The sequence below is a fragment of the Mustela lutreola genome, chromosome 3 (genome assembly GCF_030435805.1).
Source record: "Mustela lutreola isolate mMusLut2 chromosome 3, mMusLut2.pri, whole genome shotgun sequence".
Classification (NCBI taxonomy): Eukaryota; Metazoa; Chordata; class Mammalia; order Carnivora; family Mustelidae; genus Mustela; species Mustela lutreola.
Window position 1 is genome coordinate 166,043,659 of NC_081292.1, and position 22,596 is coordinate 166,066,254.

At 53.9% G+C, this 22,596-nt stretch overlaps 1 protein-coding gene across 9 annotated transcripts in view; it reads left to right on the plus strand.

Moving 5' to 3' along the window:
• HDAC4 (histone deacetylase 4) overlaps positions 1-22,596 on the plus strand; it is a 288,150-nt gene that overhangs the window by 127,525 nt on the left and 138,029 nt on the right. For 4 of the 9 annotated variants that reach the window (XM_059167526.1, XM_059167528.1, XM_059167527.1 and 1 more), the window contains exons 1-2: positions 8,716-8,869; positions 9,409-9,480. In XM_059167526.1, coding sequence (XP_059023509.1) covers positions 8,731-8,869; positions 9,409-9,480 — 211 coding nt within the window. In that variant the 5' untranslated portion in view covers positions 8,716-8,730. Of the gene's footprint in view, positions 1-6,210; positions 6,306-8,715; positions 8,870-9,408; positions 9,481-22,596 lie in introns of those variants that run through there. The other 5 variants (XM_059167529.1, XM_059167531.1, XM_059167530.1 and 2 more) reach the window with 2 other exon arrangements.

Genomic DNA, 22,596 nt, shown 5'->3' on the forward strand with positions numbered 1-22,596 from the left:
TCACCCGGTGCTTCCAGCCACTGACTCACATTCTCAGGACACTCTCTTGCCCCAGCTGGATGCCTTGACCCGGGCTGGGACGTTGGTCCCACGGGTACACGGGGCTGCGTGCTCGCGTCACTGGGGGGCAGGTGAAGGGCCCCGTTCATTACTCGTGTTAGCGGTGCAGATGGTGAAACTGATTCTGAGTTTCAATACCGTGACTCCTGAGGAGGGTGGAAGCTGGGCCTGACTCTGACTGCCGCGGGGCTGCGTGACCTGTGCGACCCGGCCTCTGTTGGTTCAGAAAGGAGGACACCTGCAGAAGAACCCCTGTGCTGGGCTTAACTAGAAAGGGTTTGCCTCCGGGCCTCCACACACGTGCAGTTGGAGAAAGCGTGCTTATCTGCAGGCAGACAGCGGGGTTGGTGTTCCGTCTGCCAATAACCGCATTACTTTGTGTCCTCGCTAATTTAATTAGGAAGGGAGCTCCATCTCAAAAGCTCGTGCATGAGTTATCGGGATGCTCTCGGCTTCACGGTGCTCCTCTGAGTGCTCCCTGGAACTCCTGTCTGTTACTCCTTGTACAGACTCTGGGAAAGCTGCACATGGTAAACGCGAGGTTACTTTCCCCCTCCGCCTCCAATGCTCTTCAAAACAGCTTTGGAGTGACTCACCAATCATGTCCTCCCCACAGGGCAGATGGACATCCTCCCAGGAGCCAAGATGGATCTGTTTTCAAAGACAGGCGAGGACATTTTCTCCTGATTTCCTAAATCACTTCAGGCTGCCTGGGCGGTTGGGCGGGGGTGGGGGTAGGTCTGGGCTGTGGGGTGGGGAGCAGGGAAGAGCAGTCCTGCAGGGGTGTTGCCTTCGGGGGTCGGAGAGTGGCCAGATCCGTCTCCAGAGCATGGGCCTGAGACTCCCTGGGGATGCCCCTCTGGGAAGTGTGGCCCCTGCCCAGAGAGGAGAGCTGGGCCTGCTCTGGCATCTTGGACCAGGGCGGCCTGCGCTTGGGGCCAGCCACAGAGCTGCCCTCGTGCGCTCATGCCCCATCCCACTCTGTCCCTTGCTCCATCTGTGTTGTCCAACTCTGGGCTTGAGTCAGTCCTGTGGGGACATGGGGATGGGACAGACCCCACTCTGGGAGCTCCTGTCGGGGCGCGTACATGCTGCTGTCACTCCCTTTCTTCCCCTTGTGGCCTGAGGTCCAACCTTTTGGTATCCTCTCTCCTGTTATCAGAGTTTTCTGGCTGTGTGGACTTTGTCCCTGATGGGGCTGGTGAGGTGGTGTGTTTCCACTTCTGAATTTTCCTAAAGAAAACTTCTGAGTAGCAGGCTGGGACTTTTCCCTCCATGGCTCATCCCTGTCCTGTTGTGTCAGCCTTTCTGCGAGCTGTCTGAGGCCCCAGGTTGAGGCAGAGGGGGCGTTTGGTCCTGTCTGCCTTGACTCAGCCCTGGGCGTCAGGGAGGTCGCCAGGCGGGGTGTGGAGAGAAGTAGAGCGTGACTCCCAGGGAGGCCATGGCCTGTGCCATGCAGGCCCCGCTTGTGGAGCTGTCGAGCCCCCCTACCCAAACACACACAAGGGCATGCGCCCCGGGCCCTAGGTGCGGCATTTGGCATCCTGTCGGGCACCCCACCTCAGGTGCCCACGAGCCATGTGCTGAGTTGAGTGTGAGCAGGGAGGGTTTGCTGGCTCTTGTTTGCACAGCTCAGGGTTGGCAACCTGAAGACTCTCCGGAGTTGCAGCTAGCGAGCTGGTGAGGTGATGCCCTTTAGCAAGGGCAGGTGCCATGAAGTACAAAGTGAGGTCTTGTTTTTATTCTTGGCATCTCTTGAAACTATCACGAAAAATTTCACACAAATGAAACAAGAGAGACCTTAATGCGTGTGGGTAGCCCCCATGCCCATCTCCAACTTTTAGAACCTCGTGCTTTTTAGACTGTGCCCACCTTATCAGTCCCCACCCCAATCCTCATTTTCTGGAAAATTTAAAACAAATTCCAGATACCAGAGCTTTTGCCCATAAACACTACAGCATGGATTTCTGACACACGGAATCCTGTGATCATACTCAACAAAATGAAGAATTCCTAATCATCAGGTCATGGTTTAGGGTCTCCCAGTGGTCACAGAAAATGTCCTTTCACAGTAGTGTATTCAGATCTGGACGCTGGGATTGTCAACATATCTACATCAGCACCCGTGGCGGCTCGGCCGCTGGAAGGAGCAGGTCACTGTCCTGGGCGACTTTTCATTCCACACCTGACTGCTCTTAGCCGCCTGCTGTCTTTTCAGCCCATTCCTTTCAGCTCTGATTTCCCAAAAACTGGGAGCTATAGCTAGTTTTGATTTTCAGCTGAAGGAGAATACTTCATAGATTAGCCTTGACATTGTAAAGTCTGTGCGATCTTCCTGAAGGAAGAGATATTGCTAAGGAGAAAGACTATCTCCCATCTTCGTTGGTTTCCGATAAATACACGTAAACTGATGCCAGACATGCCTCAGGAAGCCACAACATTTAAGCCGTTGAAGTATAATTCACATTAACCGGCAGATCCCAGGTTTACTGCTGACCTTCCATACTTCTCAGGATGGTGCGCGGGGAGGGAAGGAAGCGCTCCATGGGCCGGGCTGCTTGGGGCTGGCAGCAGGACTCACTGGGGGCTGCCTGTTGGGTTGCCCTGAGTTCCTGGGGGCACCTGAGTGGTCCTAGCCACCAGGGCTTGGGCACTGTTGGCTGTGGTCTGTGGAGGGCAGGCAGGCGGTGCCCAGAAGAGGGCAGGTTGCTCAGCAGAGGAGGAGGGAGGCTGGTGGTCCAAGTCCTAGGGTGGAGGTTGGATGCCCCAGTGGGGTGGTTCAGACCAGGGAGAGGGCCTGGGGGGGGCAGGTTGAGTATTTTGCTGCCCCGATGAATCACTTGCGCCTTGAGGTGAGATGTTTCCATGTAGTGAGCCCCCTTTTATAATTTAAATGAACAAGGGTGTCCAATGTCCGGTGTGGGAATTGTGCAGCTCACTCTGGTTGGGTGCAGGGAAACGCTGGCATCATGTCAACATTGTAGGAAGGTACATTGGCCCCTGAATCCAGACCCCAGTGATCACCCATGACTTGCACAGTGTGTGAGAGCTGGTGAATGGTCGTGCACCCTACCGCACGCCCAGCGGGGTTGGGGGCGTGTTCAAGGGGCCAAGCCTCTCCTGCAGTGTTCCGTGCAGACACCTGCTGTGTGCTCTTGGCCCGGTGCTGTCCTCCTTGCTCCAGCCTCCGTGCAGACCAGGCTTCCCTTCCGTCTTCACTCAGGCCCAAGACAAGCCACTTTTTGCTGGGCAGGAGACACTCCTGAGTTGTGGTCCCCATATAAAGGCTTACCTGTTTCTTCAAGACTTCCTTCCTGTCATACCAATACACACACACCTCCAACACAAGTGTCCCTACTGCGGGGATGTGACTTTTCTTATTAAGTTCATTTTTACAGAAACCCGGGCTTCTCTTGTTCTACCTCAGTCCACGTCCTTCATTTAGTGTCCCCTCCCGAGGGCAAGAGAGCTTGGTCCCCACACAACCAACCTCAGATGCCCCGTCAGGCTGTGGTCCTTGTTTGGGACAGGGCATGTCGTGGCCGCACCAGCTCGAGGCTGCCTACGTTGGCAGAACGCCCAGCCTGCACCCAGGAAGCAGCACTCGCCCCCCGGGACCCCTGTTCATCGCAGCATTTATGGGAGCAACAGCTGATCCAGCGGCAGAGCCAAAGCCAGAGCTCAGACTGGAGCTCACACATCTTCGAGGAAACAACCCCTTCATGGGCATACATTCTAGCATGCTCCCTGTTAGATTGGAGTTCACATTGGAATAGATGACGGGGAGAGGGGTAGGGAAGAGGAAAGGAATGCTGTCATTCTCACTGCGAGAAAATCCGCTGACTGCTCCCTGGGCCCAGGGGAGCCCCTGAGACACAGTTAATTCTCAGCTCATCTCCCAGGCGGGCCTGTTGCTGTTCCTGCCTTAGAGATGCCCCCGAGTCTGAGAAATGGGAGGGAGGAGCTCGAGGTCACGCCTTGGGTGTAGGCAGAACAGGCTTTGAACCCAGCTGGTGGTAACTGCCATGGCCCTGGTGTGGCTCTGCCCTGTGTGCCTTGCTCCTGCCCTGTCCATGGGGATCCAGAGGCTGGGCTGCCTTCTGTGTCTGGTGTTCCACTCTGTGTCCCTGGGAGCAGGTCCATCACCCTAAGCCTGGGGAGTGGATGCGGAAGGGTAGCCGCTCTTGTCGGCAGCATGGGCTGCAGAGAGCAGCTTTATTTCAGAGAAATGTTGTGGGGACAGGGACTCAAACCAGCACCTTCCCAGTGGAGAGGCCGGACAGACACACACCGGCCCCATGACTGATGCCGATGGCCCTGGTGATGTGTCCCGTCTGTGGTATGTGTTGTCCCATGATAGGAACAGTCTTCCCTCTAAAAACATGCAGTCCCAGTCCAGTTATGAGGAGAACACCCGACAAGTCCCAGCCAAGGGACATTCTACAGAGTACGTGATCTGCACTCCCCCACCCTGGCGCCGTCATTAAGAACAGGGGCAGGAGCCTAGGAGAAGTGACGCGCAGGGGTCATGTGAGAGCCTGGGTGGGGGGCTGGAACAGGGAGGGAAAGCCCAGGCACCTGGCATACGCCGGGGCTTCAGTGAACCAGAGCTCGACACACCAGCCTCATGGGAGATGCCCCTCTTGGGGGAAGCGGGAATATGAGAACACTCTGCTATTTTTAATTTTTCTGTAAATCCACAACTGTCCTAAAATAAAAAGTTTGTATGAGAAAATAAAAATGGATAGAAGATTGGCTGGAGTGAAGACTGGGCACTATTCCTGCTGCCAGAGACCTCAGACCCCACGACCAAGTGTCTGCAGGCCAGTGGCGCCCGGAGAGGAGGGGGCACTGCCCCCCAGGAGCTTGGGAGGTGGCACGGGGCAACCCTCCCCTCCAGCCTCTGCAAGTGGCGCTTTACCACCTACATGAGGTGAGCCCCAAAGTGCAGTTTAGAATATTAATTTATTGCGTTCTTTTACCTTCCCGATCCTGGCATCCATGCTTGTGTAACCAAGAGCCCTTGGTTTGGGAGGCCTGGGCATGCAGGGCAAGGAGAGGAGGAGGGAGGGGTGAGATCAGACACAGCGCAGGTGTTTCTCAGTGTTTCTGTGCAGGTATAGCATTGGTCCCCACCAACAGAATGGGGCAAGAAAAAGAAATGATAGGAAAACCGAACTGTCACCATCCCAGGATCCTGCAGGTAGAAAATCCAGTTCAGATATGTGGTCAGAATAAATGAGTGTGCTGGGGTCCTGGGATACAAACCCGCATGCGGTGACTTAAATTTGCACTACTGAGGAGAATGGGCTGCTGAAAATGCCAGACACCTGGGGATAAGTCTAGAGATTTTCAGTTCCTCTGCACTCCGCGTTCTACAACATCTTTGACAGCAGTGAGGCGAAGCGCTAGTCCATGTCCACAGATCATATTGCTGTGATCCTGATCTCTCCCAGCTCTCTGTACCTACACGGTCCCAGACAGAGTTAGTCCCCTTCTCGCCCCTCCCCACCCACCCGGCTTCCCCTTTTATCTTTTTTCTTTTTCTTTTTCATTTTCTTTTTCTTTTTCTTTTTGTCTTTCTGTATTTTGGAAGACAAGCTGATTCTAGAATTTATGTGGTAAAGGACCCGCAGCCCCCAAGATGGTTCTGAAGCAGAAAATAGGGACTCTTGCCTTGCAGCAGTTAGACAGTATGATTATTGGCACAGATATGAACAAACTTGCCAATAGGACAGGGATGCGATGTCTGACAGAACTCGTGTGCTGACCAGCAGCGAAAGTAAGACGGCTTAGTAATGATGAGACGTTTGGCCACCCTCACTGAAAAAAACCAAAACCCAAAGACCCCTACCTCACATCATGGGCAAGAGTCAAGAGCAGAGAGGTGGGGACGCACGGGAAGGGAAAGGCCACAGGACCTACAGGGGACAGTGCCACAAAGTAGCTTCGCAGCCTCCAGGTGGGGAAGCATAAGCTCTGAAAGGCCTGATGGATGGGACCATCCAGAAAGGCCATCTCCAAGATGGACGTAATTGCCAGAGAATCCGTGGTCGGAATTTGTAAAGAATTCCCCTGAGTCCGGAGAAAAAAGACCACCCAGGTTTTTTTGTATTTTTTTTTTTTAAAGGGGCCCAAGATTTGAATTCAGAATAGTCTGTAAGTGCCTGGGGAGATGCTCGGTGACTAAGCCCTCGGGGAAGGACAGATTTCACCTTCTGGAGACACTCTTGGGTCCCCACCAGGTAGGACAGTAGTGTATGGACAGAAGGCTCTCCCCATCCTGTATGCAAGTCTTGCCCTTGCTTCCTCTGCTCGCCTTTCCCCTTCCCTTCTCTCCCCTGCCCTCCTCTCTCTCCTCTCCTTCCCCTGCCCTCTCGTCCTCTCCCCTCTTCTCCTGCCCTCCCCTCCTCTGCCTGCCTTCCCCTTCCTCTTTACTGTCTTCCCTTCCCTCCCCACTCCCTACCGCCCTCCTACCCTCACCTCTCCTCCCCACCTCTTTAGGTAACCTGTGTGTGGATTTTTCACACTGTAGTTTTATTGGTGCAAGAAACATAAATCTTTGTGCAGCGTTTAAGTGCAGACCCTCTTTGATTATGTACATCAGGGAAGGGGCTGAACCTTTTTATTCAGTGAGATTTTGCTTTTGGTGTTATAGATGATGTGGCTGTTGTCACAGAAATTGCTTCAGCCTCCACATTGTGCAAGTGCGGGCTGACCCACTCTTTAGGGCGGGGCAGCAAGGGGCTCTCCTGCCCTGGAGTGGCCGCCCGAGCTGCTTGGTGTGCCTCACGCCCTCTCCCTGTGGCGAGCAGCCCAGGTTCTCCTGGCCCGTTTCTCTGGTGCCTGTTTGACCTTCTCAGTGGGTTCCACAGATGACCTTAATGGAAGCCCATCATGGCTAGTGGCCGTGCCCTTCCCCACTCTTCATGTCCCAGGCCTCAGCGTTTCCAGACCGCAGAGCAGGAGGGTGTCCTCACGAGATGGCAGTGTTCTCTGGCAGGCCAGCGAGCACATACCTGGGATTGATTTCTTGCTGGCCCCTCAGCAAGGTATACCCCAGTCTAGTGTCCGGAAATTCCGTGAGTGGGCCAACTCAGTGGAGCCATACCTTGATTTTTTTTTTTTTTTAAGATATTATTTATTTCAATCTCAAGTAGGTGGAGAGGCAGGCAGAGTGAGAGAGAGAGGAGGAAGCAGGCTCCCCACTGAGCAGAGAGCCCAAAGTGGGGCTTGATCCCAGGACCCTGAGATCAAGACCTGAGCCAAAGGCAGAGGCTTAACCCACTGAGCCATCCAGGTGCCCCGCCATACCTTGATTTAAAACACACGGGCGGTAACTTTTGGTTACACTAATAACCACATATCTTTTCACTTCTACTCTGAGCTGATTGCATTGAGAGTTGATGCATCTTCCCACTCTAGTGTGGTTAGAAGTCACGTGACACGGGGCAGCATTTATGCATTTGGCTTTGAAGTAATTAGACCTCTGGGGCTTGGGGCCAATGTAAAAAGTTCAATCCCAAACTCAAGGAAAGGTCTTTCTGTAAGCTAGGATGCTGGCCTGGTGCTGCCGCTGACTGCTCCCAGAATTCAGAGATTCCTCCGGAAACCTTGCTGGCTTCTTGATTTCTCAACTGTTTCTGGTTCTATACCCTTCACTCAGCTGGAAGCTGAGGTCCTCCTTTGAACCTAGCTGTGGAGCCCCGAATGGGATGGCGTTCCGAGCACCATGGCCCTGACCCTTGCCCATTGACAAACTGCAGCTTGATTAGGATTTTCAGAGGGGCCTTCTGGTGTTTCTGAAGGTATTTACAGTGGAATTCAAATTTTTAAAAAAAGGATATACTTTTATCAATTTTATATTTTCGAAAATGAAATTTTAATCTTATCCAGAAGCAAAATGAGTTTCACTTACATATTTTCTTGAAAAAAAGTTCCAGAGTGCTTTTCGGTTACCATCTCCAGGTCTCTCTCTGGGCAGTGATGGCGCTCACGTGGTGGAGTGCTAGGCTCACAGGTCAGCCCCTGGGCTGTCGGGGGTAGTCCTGGTCCATGGGAGAAGCCCTCATGCTCCTGGTCGGGGTGTTGGGGCCTGCTGTTCGCTTCCACAATATGACCTGGCCGGCTGGGAGCCTGGACTGTCTTAGCCCCGGAGGTGCCTAGTGACTGCTGTGACCATTGGGGTATGTTGCTGGTTTGGGGAGAAGAGTCCCAGGTGCCCTGTGGTGGACTCTCCCGGTTGCACAGGTGCGGGAGGCCCTAGTTCCCTGACTTCTTTGGGGGCCTCAGGCCACAGGAGCACACATTCGGCTCTCCTCCAGGTGGTTGTTTTTGTCCTTGGATTGTGAACATTTTCAGAGACACGTGGGCTGCATAACACTCCATGTGAAGGGCGTGCGAGGGGTTACCCAGGGTGGGTGAGAAGCAAGGTTCTAGTACAGTCTGTAGATCTGATGTCACTTGCTTTGTCTGCATTGGGGAGCCCGGGGTGCCTGTGAACCCGGCGCTCTCTCCTTAAATCACGAGAGTGACCGCCACGTCAGCGTCCTCGTGACACGCCTGTCACTGCAGGCCGGTTTACACCGCTTGTCAGGAGCTAATTTTAAACCCAAAGTGTGATTCCTGGAAGTTTTGCCAGAGTTTTCTTTCTTTCCTATCTGAGAGAATATGGAAAGTCTCGGGCAGTCTAAAAGCAGCCTGCTCCGGGTTTGGGTGGTGGCCAGCTTCCAGCTCCCATCTTTGCGCTCAGCCTGGAGAGACAGAAACAGGGCCGGGATCCAGGCGGGGAGAAGTGATTCTTTACATCGTGAGTACCTGGCCAAGTGCTTCTCTGAGAGCTGTTTGGGTGTCTTGGTTTCCTGGAGGCCCCCCCCAGGCACCCCCACAGCTGTTTTCAGCCGGGCCTCCTAGGGCTGGGTTTCTGCGAACACCCCAGGCCGTTTGTCAGCATCTGGGAACAGGAGGAGCGGCCCCTGTGTTTTGATCCTCTCACTGCTTGTGGTCTGGGCAGAAAAGCCGTTCTGACGAACACGAGGAGGTGTAACGTGGCCGCGAGACAGACATGAGCCCCGACGGCCCAGCCGCACAGGCGTCCGGAGGCCCGGCTCCGCTGTGGGCCATCTTTCACTTGGGGGATATTTTGGTTGTTCTGCAAGGGGTTTTTCATCTTCTGATTCAGCAAATAAAAATAACGTGTGATGGAATCCAACCTGTTCTCCTCTGAAAGTAAGAAGGACACATGCATTTCCCTGTTTGCCAGGAGTCTCCCTGTAGACTCCCGAGTGTGAAGTGTTTGCATGGGAATGTGAGCCACTTCTGAAGCCCAGTGCTTTCTCTCTTCTCCAGATGGACTTTCTGGCCGAGACCAGCCCGTGGAGCTGCTGAATCCCGCCCGTGTGAACCACATGCCCAGCACGGGTAAGTCCACTCATCCGGCCTGGGTGGGGGCGGGGGCTCAGGCTCCCCCAAAGTGCTGTTTGGAAGCCCTACCACGTGGGGAGTGGTGTCTGGAGGGAGCAGGTGGGCCCTCAGATCATCTGACCCCTGTGCCGTCTCCTGAGGGAAAATAGGCCATATGTTGCGGAAGCCGGTCAGGCATTGGCTGTTCAAGAGGAAGGGAACTGTGGCTCTTTTCTGTCTTGAGCTCCGGAGGGCGTATTCTTCCCAAAAGTGCCAACTGCTCTTTTGAGATGTTACCTCAGAGCCGAACCATAGGAGGACCCTGTGGGACAGAGTTCTGAGCTGGAGCTAGGACCAGACGTCCCCTACCTGGCGAGGTCGAGCTGCTAGCAGCCATGGGACAGTGGGAGGGCGCACGCCTTTCACCTACCCCGCCCAGGCTTCTCACAGCCGAGGCCCTCCATGAACTTGTCTCCCAAGTGCTTTTTCCTTTTTTTTTTTTTTTTTTTTAATGAGCAAAAGAATATGATTATGTCCTTTATTCCATATATGATCTTTCTACATTTCATGCTTTAAGCAACACTTTCCAAATCTAGATGGCGTGGAAACAATTTTTTTCTTTTTTTGTTAAAACAGCCCCCTCTCCCTGTCCCGGGCCCCATGTAGTGACTCCAGGATGTCGGCTCAGAGCCTGGGCACCGTTTGTTCTGTGTCGGCCCCTTGGCCTTTTTGAGAGAAAGGCAAACCTCTAAAAGGCCAGGATGTGAGTGCACTGTAGACTCCTGAGCCTGCATTTCAAGACTGCGCTGCAGGACCCTTGCCTTCACCACACCCGAAGGCTTCTAGTCTCAGTGGTCTTGGCTCTGTGGCACCTCCTGGACCCCAGCCTTCCTGGGTGCCACCCTGCCCACCCCCTCCATGGGCAGTGCCGGCCAGGACCGGGAGGTGATGGGCACCTGCCTCTGCCCCCGGTCCCCTTAAACAGAGGCTGGAAGTGGCGAGAAAGGGATGTCCTTCCTTGCATAGGGATGCTACATGCTCTGCCAAGGGTCATTCCTGGCGTCTTCCCACACACGAAGCTCCCTTTGATTCTCTGCAAAGGTCCAGATGCTCTGGTGCTCCGTGTCCCTGGGGCCGTGGGCACTCGCTTCGCCGTCCCCCAGGATGCTCACAGCCCGCTCTGTCTGCCATTTACATGCTTCTTCTCTAGGACCCCCTTCCGAACACCTTGACTTTTGACCCCACGTGCAGGGAGGGGGGCTTCAGAATAGCCTGTGCGATGTTCAGGTTTTATGTGCAGCCTGTGTGACGGAAACTGCCTTGATTCTCACTTGCTCCTGGGCTCACATCACCAGTGTTACTGTTGTCTGAACAGAGTCCTTGGGTGGTTGGGTATCTTCAGGCAGCTTCCTAGTGCTCCTGTCCCCCCTGGGTGTGGGACAGACAAAGAGACTTCCTAGACAGCCCCATAGGCCACGAAGGTGGGAAGTAGTTGTTTCTAGGTGGACCAGAAAGAGGTAGACTCTGATTAGTTTTCCGGCTTGGAAAGGACGTACGCCCTGTTGAGACCTGATATGGCTTAGGGTGAGACAGCCTGTGGGCTTCAGATTCATAGGGGACCAGGGGTCCTGCTGACCCACTGGCTCTGACCTGAGGCTGATCGTTTTGTGGATGGGGATAATCCTCTGCAGGATTCTTTTTTTTTTTTTTTTTTTTAAAGACTTTGTTTATTTATTTGAGAGAGAGAGAGAGTGAGAGAGAGCATGAGAGGGAAGAAGGTCAGAGGGAGAAGCAGACTCTCTGTGGAGCCGGGAGCTCAATGTGGGATTCGATCCCAGAACTCTGGGATCATGACCTGAGCCAAAGGCAGTCACTTAACCAACTGAGCCACCCAGGTGTCCCTCTCTGCAGGATTCTTAAAAGAATCACACATGTGTCTGATTTTTAGTAGTTTCTGGACAGATGTTCCATTGACAGACATGTCCTGTTGTCCTGTTGAGACATACTGAAGAGGATGTGTGACTTAATTGTGACAGCTGCTTCGGGGTCCTTGAATGATCCTGATGGGCCTCTTCTCCTCTCCTTTGAGGGGACCCACCCAACTTGAGAAATGGTGTCTTGGGGAACGTGGCCCCATGACATTGAAGCAAGTTGTTTAACTTCCTGGTAGCCAGGCCCCCTGCTGGTAGATTGGGGGGGGTGTGGGGGGACAATGCCATGTTTCCTCCCTTGCAGGCGGACAGTGTCTGCGGTGTGGAAGCCATGCCCACTGGCAGGCTGCCAGGAGGGATGCACATGCATGGTGTAGGTGTGACTCTGGGCATGAAACTTGCAGGTCAAGGGCTGCTTCAGAAGCTGCTGGAGCGAGGGGCCTTCTTAGCCCCTCCACACTCAGTCCATTCCAGGCCACTCTAAACCATGTCCTACAAGGAAACAGAATTTGAAACTTAATATGAAAACTCCTTTTTGGCTATACTGATGTCTCTATACAGTTCTTCAATGACTTTTCTGTCAATCCTAATTTGCCCCAGTAGATTTCCTCCCCACTGAGTTTAACCTTGACACTCAGCAATGTGATAACATGATACTTGTATGTGATTCACAGGAGTCACTCCAGCCTTCCTGCGGGAACTTGTCCTCTGCGTAGGGAGGGGTGCACGGCCCCTGTTCTGTTGGTCTAGTCTCACTGCTGGGCCCTTTACTTGGGGAGGGTGGCTCCTGGTAATGGTTCCCTTGACGTGTGGTTCGTCTTCATGACATGTGACTTTAGGTAGAAAGCACGCGTCCCGTCTTCTTGGTGCACCATCTTGAATTGAGGCATGAGATAGTTCATGCAAGAATACCTCCTGGTAGAAAAGTCTGAATTGTCGAAGAAAAAAGCCAAAAGCCTTTTCAGTCTGGGTTAATTCTGCTTTCTTACCCTCCCCCTGCAATGTCCTTGATGTAAACAAGGTTTCCTTTTTGTTTTCTTTTCCAACTGAACTTGTCACTGTGACTCTGGTTAACATCCCAGTCCTTTGTTTCTTGAAGAAGTGAAGTGGCACCGTTACAGATGTGGCTACACCTGTTCCCCCTTCCCGGAGGCTGTCCTTCCTCCTCTTGGCTGGGGACCTGGGGCGCAGGGACTGTTAGGAAGCCATGTCAGCAGCTCAGTTAGGTAGGGAGAGATGTCGGAGTTTGAGGGGAATGAGAAATGCCCACCTGAGCCAGGTGTCTGGGTCATGGGTGACTTGAGAGACATTTAAGTAACTCATTTGTGAATCATTGTCATATTTTTGAAGTAACAGACTTTTCCCTCTGACACCAAAATAATGCGTGTTTATTATGGAAGAGAGTCATGGTACTGAACATGTTGGGGGTTGGCTTCCAGAATTGGAAGGGGAGCTTGCTTGGCACTGCACTGTGTGGACGCCAGGAGGCCCGCAGCAGCCTTGACTGAGTGAAGAGGTTGAGAACAGTGCCTCCGTCATCCAGGAACAAAGTGGAAGAAAACAAGACCTGAATAAGAAGAGGGGGCTCAGGGTCCCTGGTGGCTCAGTCAGTTAAGCAGCTGCCTTCAGCCCAGGCCTAAGTCATGATCCCAGGGTCCTGGGATGGAGTCCTGTATCAGGCTCCCTGCTCAGTGGGAAACCTACTTCTCCCTCACCTCCTGCTTGTGCTTTCTTGCTATCTCTGTCTCTGTCTCTCTCTCTCTCTCCGAAATAAACAAAACCTTTACCAAAAAAAAAAAAAAGAACAGGATGCACATATTAAGCACTGACTGTTGATGCTGAGGGGCTGCTGTCCGTCACACGTGCACTCATCATAGCAGCCAAGGGTCCTTGCTGCCTGGAGCACCTCTGCCCCATGGAGAGGGGACGGGAAACCTTGGGTCAGGAGCACCCTCTAAGGACACCCAGCATGTAAATTATGGGACAAGACCTCTGCTCTGTGCTACTGGAGGAGAGACCACCTCAGACAGTGTTGTGACCCCTGTGCCCAGGGGGACGTGGTGGCCGAGTTGAAGGATAGGAGCTGCGTGGATGAGAAGCTCCGGCATGTTCCATGGGTGTGAGATTCAGGTACCATTGCCTCCAGACATGTGTCCCTAAAGCATGTGTGGCTCGGTTAGGGGGGTTTCTGTTTGAGGCTGTTTAACAAAGGTGTGTTTTTAGAAAGAAAATTGTGGACTTTTGAAGAAATTACAGAAACTCAAAAGAACTTACCCAAACTGAGCAAAAAATAAAGCTTACTTTTAGCACATGGATTCCCACATCTCAGAGGGTATCGACCCCCACACTGTCAAGAGGTTGTTGGATTTCCTGACCCTCATCTTGAGTTTGGGAGCAGGAGCTGGGTGAGACTAGCTGGAGCCAGAAGCTTCTACTGCCTCCCAGCCAAGTTTCTCATGCTGTCATTTGGTTTCGGTGAGAGAAGACTTACCTGGTGACGGAAATGCAAATATGAGACACGTGGGACCCCTGAAGGACCCCAGGAAAGTGTCAGAAAACTTCCCTTACCAGCTTCCGAGATCATGAGTTTAACTGGTCGATCCCCCTGGGAACCAGGCCCCCATGGTAATTCTTCTCCCGCACAGCCCCGCCTTGTGTGTGTGTGACAGAAAGTGGGTCTCTGGGCTTGGGATGCACACGGTCGAGGGCGGTGAAGGATCGTGCCGCCTTGGGCGGCTCCTGCTGCAGTGCCAGGCAGGGACAGCAGCACGGAGGCCACCTTCTTCAGTTTCCTCATCCTGGCGCTGTGTCACTTGGGACTCGCCTGGCTCTGCCCAGCAGGAGGCCGTGCCCTGGGGAGCGTGCTCCAGCTCCCGACCTGGGGACACAAGTGCAGGGGTATGTGAGGCACCCCGTGCCCATGGGCCATGCTGTATGAGCATGATCTCTGGCCTCCCGGGGGCTGCTATGCTCCTCCTGCGGGCTCGTGTGCTTTCAGTTTGTGGGAACAATAAAATTTAGAGCATAAAGATACATAGTCAGACCCCACAATTTGAAAAATTTAGGGACAAAATCCCACAGTTGGATGTGCCTGATCAGCCTGAGTGGGTGCCGAGAAGTGTTCCACCTGCCTGCATCCACCAGGTTTGCTGGGTACCCTGTGTGAGCAGCTGCCCGTCAAATGAGGCCCTCTGTAGGAGCCTGTGGCCCCATAGCCCTGAGCCCCACGGGTGCCTGCAGCTGTGTCCCCAGAGGCTGGGCACATGCACGTGTGTGGTGTGTACCAGCAGCTGTTTATAGGGGCTGTGGGCTCACCCTGGGAGGCCGTTCTAGACAAAAGGGTGTTGCCCCGCGCCCTCCAGCTTCGACACGGCCTTTTTCCCTCGGCATGCTGCTGAGGAACCCTCAGATTCCACTTTCCCTTCTGCGGTTGAGGGTCCTCACAGTCAGAATTGTGAAAAGGCGTCCTTTCCAAGGCCTGCGTACCCCGCGCATGTCCTTCCTCCGTCCTTTCTGGGCTCCCAGCCCATCCTGCTGGAACTTGCCAGGGCAGCCTGGCTTTCTCCGTGCTCTTGGCTCCTCCCCACTCTCCCGTCAGGTCTGTGCCCTCCTGGGGGCGCTCCGAGTGTGGGAAGACCACTGGGCCAGGAGCCCCGTCCCCGGGGGCACAGGCACAGAGTGTCCTCCCTCTCTTGCTCCATCCCATGTGCTCTCTCGTTGGGCTGCAGATGGAAAGACCTGAGTGCAGGGTCAGGCCTGGGAGCCAAGCAGCTCTGCGGGTCGGCCCGACTCTAATGGGCTGCACAGCCTCCGGCAGGCAGCCAAGCCTCTGAGCCTGGGTGGTCTCTGAGATCTCATGGTGCAGGGAAGCGTGGTGGCATCTTGGGTACAGCACGTGCACACAGGAGGGGTCTCACGCGGCTCTCCGTCGTCCTCTGACCCATACCCTCCAGTCGGCATGTGGCCAGGAGCTCAGCTGCTCTGTTCCTCTAAGGCTTGCACATCCCTCTCCTCCAGCCCAGAACCCTTCGCGATGGCAGCTCTTGGACTCCCGTGTAAAAGGAAGTGAAACCAGTGACGCAGGGAACCTCACATTGAAATGCTTTGCATTACACAGAGACTGTCTTCTGTGAGGGTTCTGGTCTTCCTGGGCCTTAACTCTGTATTTTCTAAAGTTGGAGCTGTGTCTGCTTTTTCCTGCATCAGGTGCACAGACCTCCACAATGTCCAGTCCCCTGGTGGGTGCCGAGCCTGGTGAGCACGTCTGGGCCTGTGGGGAGGACTCATTACGAGTTATGAGTCAGCAGGCTGGTGCTGACGGCTGGGCAGGGGCACCAGACTCTTGGGTGCATCATCTGAAGTGAAGACCATGGCGGTGTGAGCCATCCCTTGGCTCGAAACCCACGTGTCACGGAGGAGAGGGACAAACGCTCCTCAGCTCCGGGACCACAGTGCCTGGCTGGTTCCTCCCAGACCCCTCCCCAAGTTACCCACCAGCCTGCTGCTTTTCTCGGGAGTCCATGAGTTCATTGCTGGGAGGAATTTACAACAGAGAATGTGGATTATTTCCTAAGTGTAGTGCTTCATGGTGTGAAGTTTTAGGTTTTGTGCTTTTGTGCCTTAGGACGGTGTTTCCAAAGACAGGCCTCACTCTATTGTGACTGCTTTCTGTCCTGTGAAGCCGGCCCCTCTCCCTCCATGGCGTCCACTTCACTCACTGACACTGGCCTTCTTAAGTGCTGGACTGTGGGCTGCGTCCCCAGACCTGGGAGCCCAGCAGGATGGGAGTCCGTGGCCTGGCCTGTCTGCGTCCAGAGCTGTGAGACATCCTGGGACCCACGGCCCAGAGCTGTGAGCCATCGGAGGGCCTGCAGCGTGGCCTGTCCGCATCCCGGAGCTATGAGCCGTCGGGGGGCCCGTGGCGGTTTGGTTCACCGAGCGCTGGTGCTTCTCAGATTCTCTGGGTGCATAAAGGGCCTCCTGCTTCAGGCCCCACATGTACCAGAGAGCGAGCTGGCACCCCTCGGTCCCCATCACTCACTACCTGGCCTCTTCTTCCTTTCTTTTCCTTGTGCTTTACCGTGTGTGCACTCAGACCTCCCCAGACAGGCTCTCCGGGATGCGGTCTGGAGTGCCAGGAAACTCTGGAGAGAGGGACACATGTGGAGGTGTCTGGTGCCAAATGTGGCAGAAGTCCATGTTCATTGCTGCCCAGGTGGAGGGTGCCCCATTCCGGCCTGGGCTCTGGACCTGGCCCTGTGGCCTCCTCCTGGCACGCCCCTCTCCTGGAGTAGAGAGCCCATAGAGGGGCCTAGTCCCCTCAGGGCGGCAGAGGGGTGCTGTGGGCTCTCATCCATGCCTGGCTGAGCTTGGGTGACCCTGGCCCCGTTGTGAAAGAAGTGACATTTGCCCTCAGAGTGACACTGTGGTTTGCCATCTGGCTTGTGGATTTGGGCTTTGGAAATAGTCTTCCCTCTGAATACTGATGGTCTCCTTCTCTTCCGCAGCCTTGCTGCCCATCCTGTTGGCCACCTGGACAGTGTGTCTGCCCTTCTGTCTGGAATGGCACCATCTCCCCGGGGACAGGGTCCTGGTGTCTGTCTGCATGGGCTCTGTCTCATATGGGGATAGTTTTCTCAGCAGTCTGGTGCCCCCAACTATCTGCTCATCTTTGGGAGAGGGCACCCGGGGGAAGAGGGGACCCACCAGAGTGTGGGTGGTCCAGGTAGCTGGGGCTCCCCAACCCTGCGTGGACACGTTGTTCATCAAACCTGCCAGCCTCTCTGGGAGGGTGCAGACCCGGGCCACCACATCCTGGGGTAGACTGCCAGGCCACCCCTTCGCAGCCTGCCCTGTCTGTGCTCTTGGCCCCATCCATCTTCTGCCTTGCCCTCCAGAAGGGGAGTCTCTGGCTTCTCCAGCCGTGCGGGGTACGCAAGGAGTCCGGGTACCTCCGTGCCCCCAGGATAGACGTTTCATCTCCTGACAACTACTGAGCCTTTTCTGGAGTCTTTGCACCTGAAAACAGACCCTCCCTTCCCCGCCACAGGGGAGGGTTTGGTTTCTTGTATCTCATAAGGCAGGTGCCCAGCGTTCACCGTGTTCTTTCTGACTTTGAGAACTTGTTCTCTTACGTGCATTTTGTTTGTGTTTCTGTTGGTGGTTTCTTTTTCTTTAAACAATCCATACCATTTTAGTGGGATGTCGGGGGAGCAGGGATAAGCGATAGTGTTCGGTCTGCCATTTTCCACCAGAAATGCCCCATCGTGCCTCCCTGCCTTGCCCCAGGTGAGGCCCGCTCTGCTGGACGGCCACACCCTCTCTGCCGGTGGGCTTCTTCAGTGTCCTCCGTGCTTGAAGGAGGCACACGAAGGCCTTTCTTATCCTGGATGGAAATTAGATTGTTTGGGTTGTTGTTTATCACGAGCTATCCCAACCCGTTAAATTTTGTCTTGCTGCTGTGCCCATAGGCGCACAGAATTAGGAATAGCAGGCCTTGGGGGCCAGAGCAGGGAACAGGAGCCCTTGGAAAGCTGGGGTTTGCTGTTTACAGCACAGTGGGGACTTGGGGGTGTCTAGAGAAATGGCCCCCTGTGCCCTGGTGCACCCGAAACCAGGTGCTTATCCCCACAAGCCCAGATGCGTCGATGGCAGCAGTGACCGGGATTTGCGTAGGTGCAGAAAGTAGGGACTGTCCCTCACGGCCCTCCCGGATACTTGAAGGAGATCACGAGGTGGAAGGAAGGGTTTTTCCCAAGGCCGACTTCTGTGGGGTGTGTGATGGGAGGCGCCACTCTAGGCAGACATGTGCCCAGGACTGACTGAGGCATCCAACCTTCATGCTTTTGTCTTTTCTCACCAGCTCTGTGTCCTGCACGTCCAGACAGCAGGGCGGGAGGGACACGAGCCCAGACAGTCCATGGAGCCCTCATGTTGGTCTTCAGGACCTTCAGCCAGGGTCAGAGAGTGGCTTTGTCAGCCTCACCCCTGTTCTGCTCGGGACAGGATTTCGCTTCCAGTGCTCAGTTTCACTGTGGCCACACTCCGTGCAGGAGAGGTCCCTGTGTCTGGAGCCCCACAGTGGTGGGGCTCTACTGCCTGGGATGCTGTAGACCCAAACCCAGATCTACATCTCCAAACTACATCTCCAGGGGAGCCGGGTCGGAGTGGGCGGGAAGCGGTGGGTAGGGGCCAGCCGCTGTCGTCCAGAGCCCTCACGGAAGGGGCTAAAGCTTCTCTCAGGCTTTGGATGCCTCACGGAACTCCTGGGCCTTGGGCCAGGATCACTGAGGGGACCTGGGACCTGTACGGCAGTCCTTCTCCAGCTTCTAGGCCCACTTCAAGGCATGGGAGGCCCCAGAGGTAGCCGAGGTCTGGAAGTTTTCACGAGGAACATGGAGCAGCTGGGTCTGGTGGCCTTGGAGCCGAGGGCACACTGCGTGTCCTGTCAGCTTTGTGTGTTTACTGTCCTTCAGAGACCCAGCTTCTGCCTCTGCCATGCCCTGACTCCCATTCTCATCTCCGTTTTGTTTCTTGGGGCCTCATTTGGACATTTGTGTCCTAAAGACTCAGGTTGAACATGTGACATTAATTTCTAACCTTTCTTCCTTTGGATATCAGCGTACATGGTCGCATGCTTCTTTGCGGGCACAAGTGCTTTCGTAAGTTCTCATTCGAAATATTTACTTTGTAGTCGCTTTAAATTTTGTTTGATGATTCTGTTTTCTTTGAAAAAATTAGATATTTAGAAGTGTGTCTCATCTGAAGGTGTAGCGTTTTTCAAGCTGTCTTTCTGTGACTGATTTTTCAGCTAGCGGGCCGTGTTTGGAAACGATCATGCCTGTGGAGTTGGCTGAGGCTGGCGCTCTGGTCTGTTTCTGTGAGTCTAGGGGTGTACTTAAGCAGAGTGGTGTTCTCTGGTGCTGAGCGCCGGCTTCCCAACATGTTCATGGCTCAAGCTCAGGGGCACTGAATCCTGGACCTGGGAAGCTGGGTGGAGGGGGGAGCTCAGACATGTGGGACTTTTCATTAGGGGACAGGGTAGGCTGGTCAGGACTTGCTGGTGCTGAGTGGCTGGTGCAGAGGCCGGAGGGGGTGGCCTGGGGCTAGCCAGGAGGCTGGAGAGGAGAAGTGTTCTTGCAAGATCTGGAGTGGCTGTGGGTCCATGAGGACTTGCAGCCATCCTGCAGGGTAGGGCTTTGTCCTTGAGAGAGTGGGCAACTCTTGGAGGTTCTGAGCAGAGGAGTGACACCCCTCGCTTTGTGCTACAGTGACAGACACATGGGAGGGGCATGGGATGGGGGGTGGGGGCTGGCTCAGGCTGGATAGAGGCAGCAAGCATGGTAACATGGTTCAGAGTCTGGAAATACTGGACGTACGCAGGATTCACTGGAGATGCCAGCGAGCTGTGAGGGAAGCAGAGGTGGGAATGATCCTGCGGTCTGGGATCTGAGCATGTGGATGGTGGAGTTGCCATGAATTTAGGTGGGGATATGGACGAAGCCACTCTTGGGGAGACTTTTAGAAAGTCGTGCCCCATTGGAGATGTGAGAAGGCAGGTGTGAGCATGAGCCCCAGTGTGGGGGTTGGCTGAGGCCGGAGGCTTAACGCTGGGAATCATCGGCCTCCAGATGGTATGGAAATGAACTCTCCATGCCATGTCTGTAGAGTAGACATTGTTCCTAAATTTTTTATAGACCCTGTTTGCTTAGAGTTACCTGTGCATTTTTTCCTGATTTGTACTTTGAGCCAGGGGCTCTAGTGGTGTGGTGACCACCAGCGTGCATGTGCACGCTACAAGCAGGCTTGCACCACGGCACAGGATCGCCAGCCCTTCCAGCAGTCATGGTGGAATGGCAGCATTGGGTGCTGTCCCCACCTCTCCGCTGCCGTCCTGCTGGCACTTGGCGCTGCTGGGCCTTGGAATCCGCACCCCCCCCCCCATGAGAACGGCAAGAAGCCACCACTCGTTAGGGCCCCAGGTTACATGGCCATTAAGGGGCTGAGTGTTTAACATGTGTCTAGATGTTCAAGTCTGAACCTGAACCCCCACTTCTTTCCCCCACCCCAGCACACACCAAAATCCTGCCTTTCCTGCCTCCTGTTGGATGGTCCCCCTGCCCGTGACCCACAAAGCTCTTGAAAGCTGCTGTGTTCCATGTTGGGTATTTGGGGTGGGGTGGGGCATCCCAGGTCCAGAGAGCCTGGTGGAGTACATGGCCCCCTGGGGAGGGGGGTGATCCTGCTGGAAGGGCTGGCTCACCCCAAGAAGTGCAGCCCCGCCTCACATGGCCTCTTGGCTGCCCTCTTCTCCTTCTGCCAAGTGCAGGAAACACCTTCTATTTTTAAATATTTCAGCGCTCAGTGTTAGGTAATACCGGCCGTGGTGCCTCCCAGCTGTTAGGTGAAACACAAGCAGACGTCCCTTTGGAGGTTGCTAAGAAGGAAACAGTGAAAGGCCTTCTTCATGTTCCATGACCTTGACCTTACATAACTGCAACAGGCAGTACCTATCGTAGAGATTTGTGGCCTTCCTCGACCACTGGAACTATTTTCTACTTTCAGATGCTGTATTTTTATCCCCTGAGTTTAGGTAATCAAAATGGGTTTCCGAGAATAACCTGTGATCTGTGCCAGTGTGAGCCCTGCCCAGGCCCCAGGCTCAGAGCAGGTAAGGGGGGTGGGGACAATGGGCTGGAAGCAGAGGACTCCTGGGCAGGAGCACTTTCCCGCACTGGGCAGGGGTAGTGGGGAGGAGGAGGTGGGTCCCCCTGGCACAGCTCTCCTCATGAGTCCTCTGTGCTCAACCTCCGTTCCCATCTTCCTGCGTTTCCATTGTGAGTGCGTGTTCTTAGCGCTCTCGTGAAGCAACACCTTGTTTATAAAAAACAGTGATTGCAGACTCTTAGCTCGTCTCTCCCTGACTTCTGGAAGTCTTCTTTGTCTCTGATAGCTGCATTTATATAGGAGAACTTAAAGGACATTTCACCATTTTTTGCATGGGGTGCGGCCTGGTTCTATTTATAGTTTTCCGGAAGTGCATTTGGGCACTTCTCGAAAGCCAAGCTCCAACTGTATGCCAGGTTTTTATTTACAGCTCTTGCTCAATTTGAGCTTGCAAATATTTCCAAAAAGCAGTTTTTCTTCCTGCAGGATACAGAAAAATTAGAAACATTAAAAAGGTTTTCTAAAGAGCTTTAAGGATCGTTCTGAAATAGGGAGTGGGGGAGAATCTTGCAGTTGCTTCTTCGTTAGCTCACAGAGCAGAGGAGTACAGATGGTTTTGCTCCCTCCAGAGAGAACCCTCGCTGGTGCAGGCAGCGCATGGGAACTTACGCACATGAGATCCCATTAAAATGACATCATGGGCTGTCGGAAAGGCCAGGAAAGTCGACATGAGAAGTGGCATGTGTTTCTGCACTAGGCTTACTCGTGGCAAGGTGGTGTCCCTCTTTAAGACCTCGCCTCGGAGCGGTCCCCGGAGCCCCGCTTGTATGGAAGTCATATTATCTCCTGTAGAGTCAGATTTGGAACAGGTATTTGGGTAAAGCGTTGTCCTCCAGCACGGAGGACATAGCTATTACTCCAGAGAAAACACCATTGAAGCCACCTGTTGTGAAAGGGCCAGTTCTTCGGGGTCCACAAGAACTGAGGGGTTTCGGCTTGTCATGTAATAGGACTTCTTGGAAAAGTATTCAGCAGAAGAGAGTCTAGCCAAGTTGTATGGGCAGTCCATGCATGGCTCCCCACCAGTGGGGAGTTTGGCCACAAACAGGATTTTGAAGTTTACCCCACATTTCCAGCAACCCTTGATGGTACCGACAGCTGTGGAACTAGTCGTTCTTCCGGTGTTGTTTTGTTGCCGGCTCTCAGAGCATGCCGACAGCAGGGGCAGCAGACCTTTTGGTCCAAGGGACCTGGCACCTGGCTGTGTGACATTGGCAAGTTCAGTTAAAATCATTATTTTTAAATTCATGATCATTATTAATGAGAAAAAACTTTTTAAAAGCTGTATGACTGTTTTCAATCTTTTACCAGTTTAAAGTTGAGATATTTTATTCCATGGAATTGCAAAAAATGGATATTAATAGATGAAACAAAATGGCAAATATTGGTAATTGTTCAAGCTGCACGCGTGGGTGTTTGCCATATTCCTCCCTGGTTCTGTGCACCATAGAAGGTTTTTACAACGAAAGTGTTATTT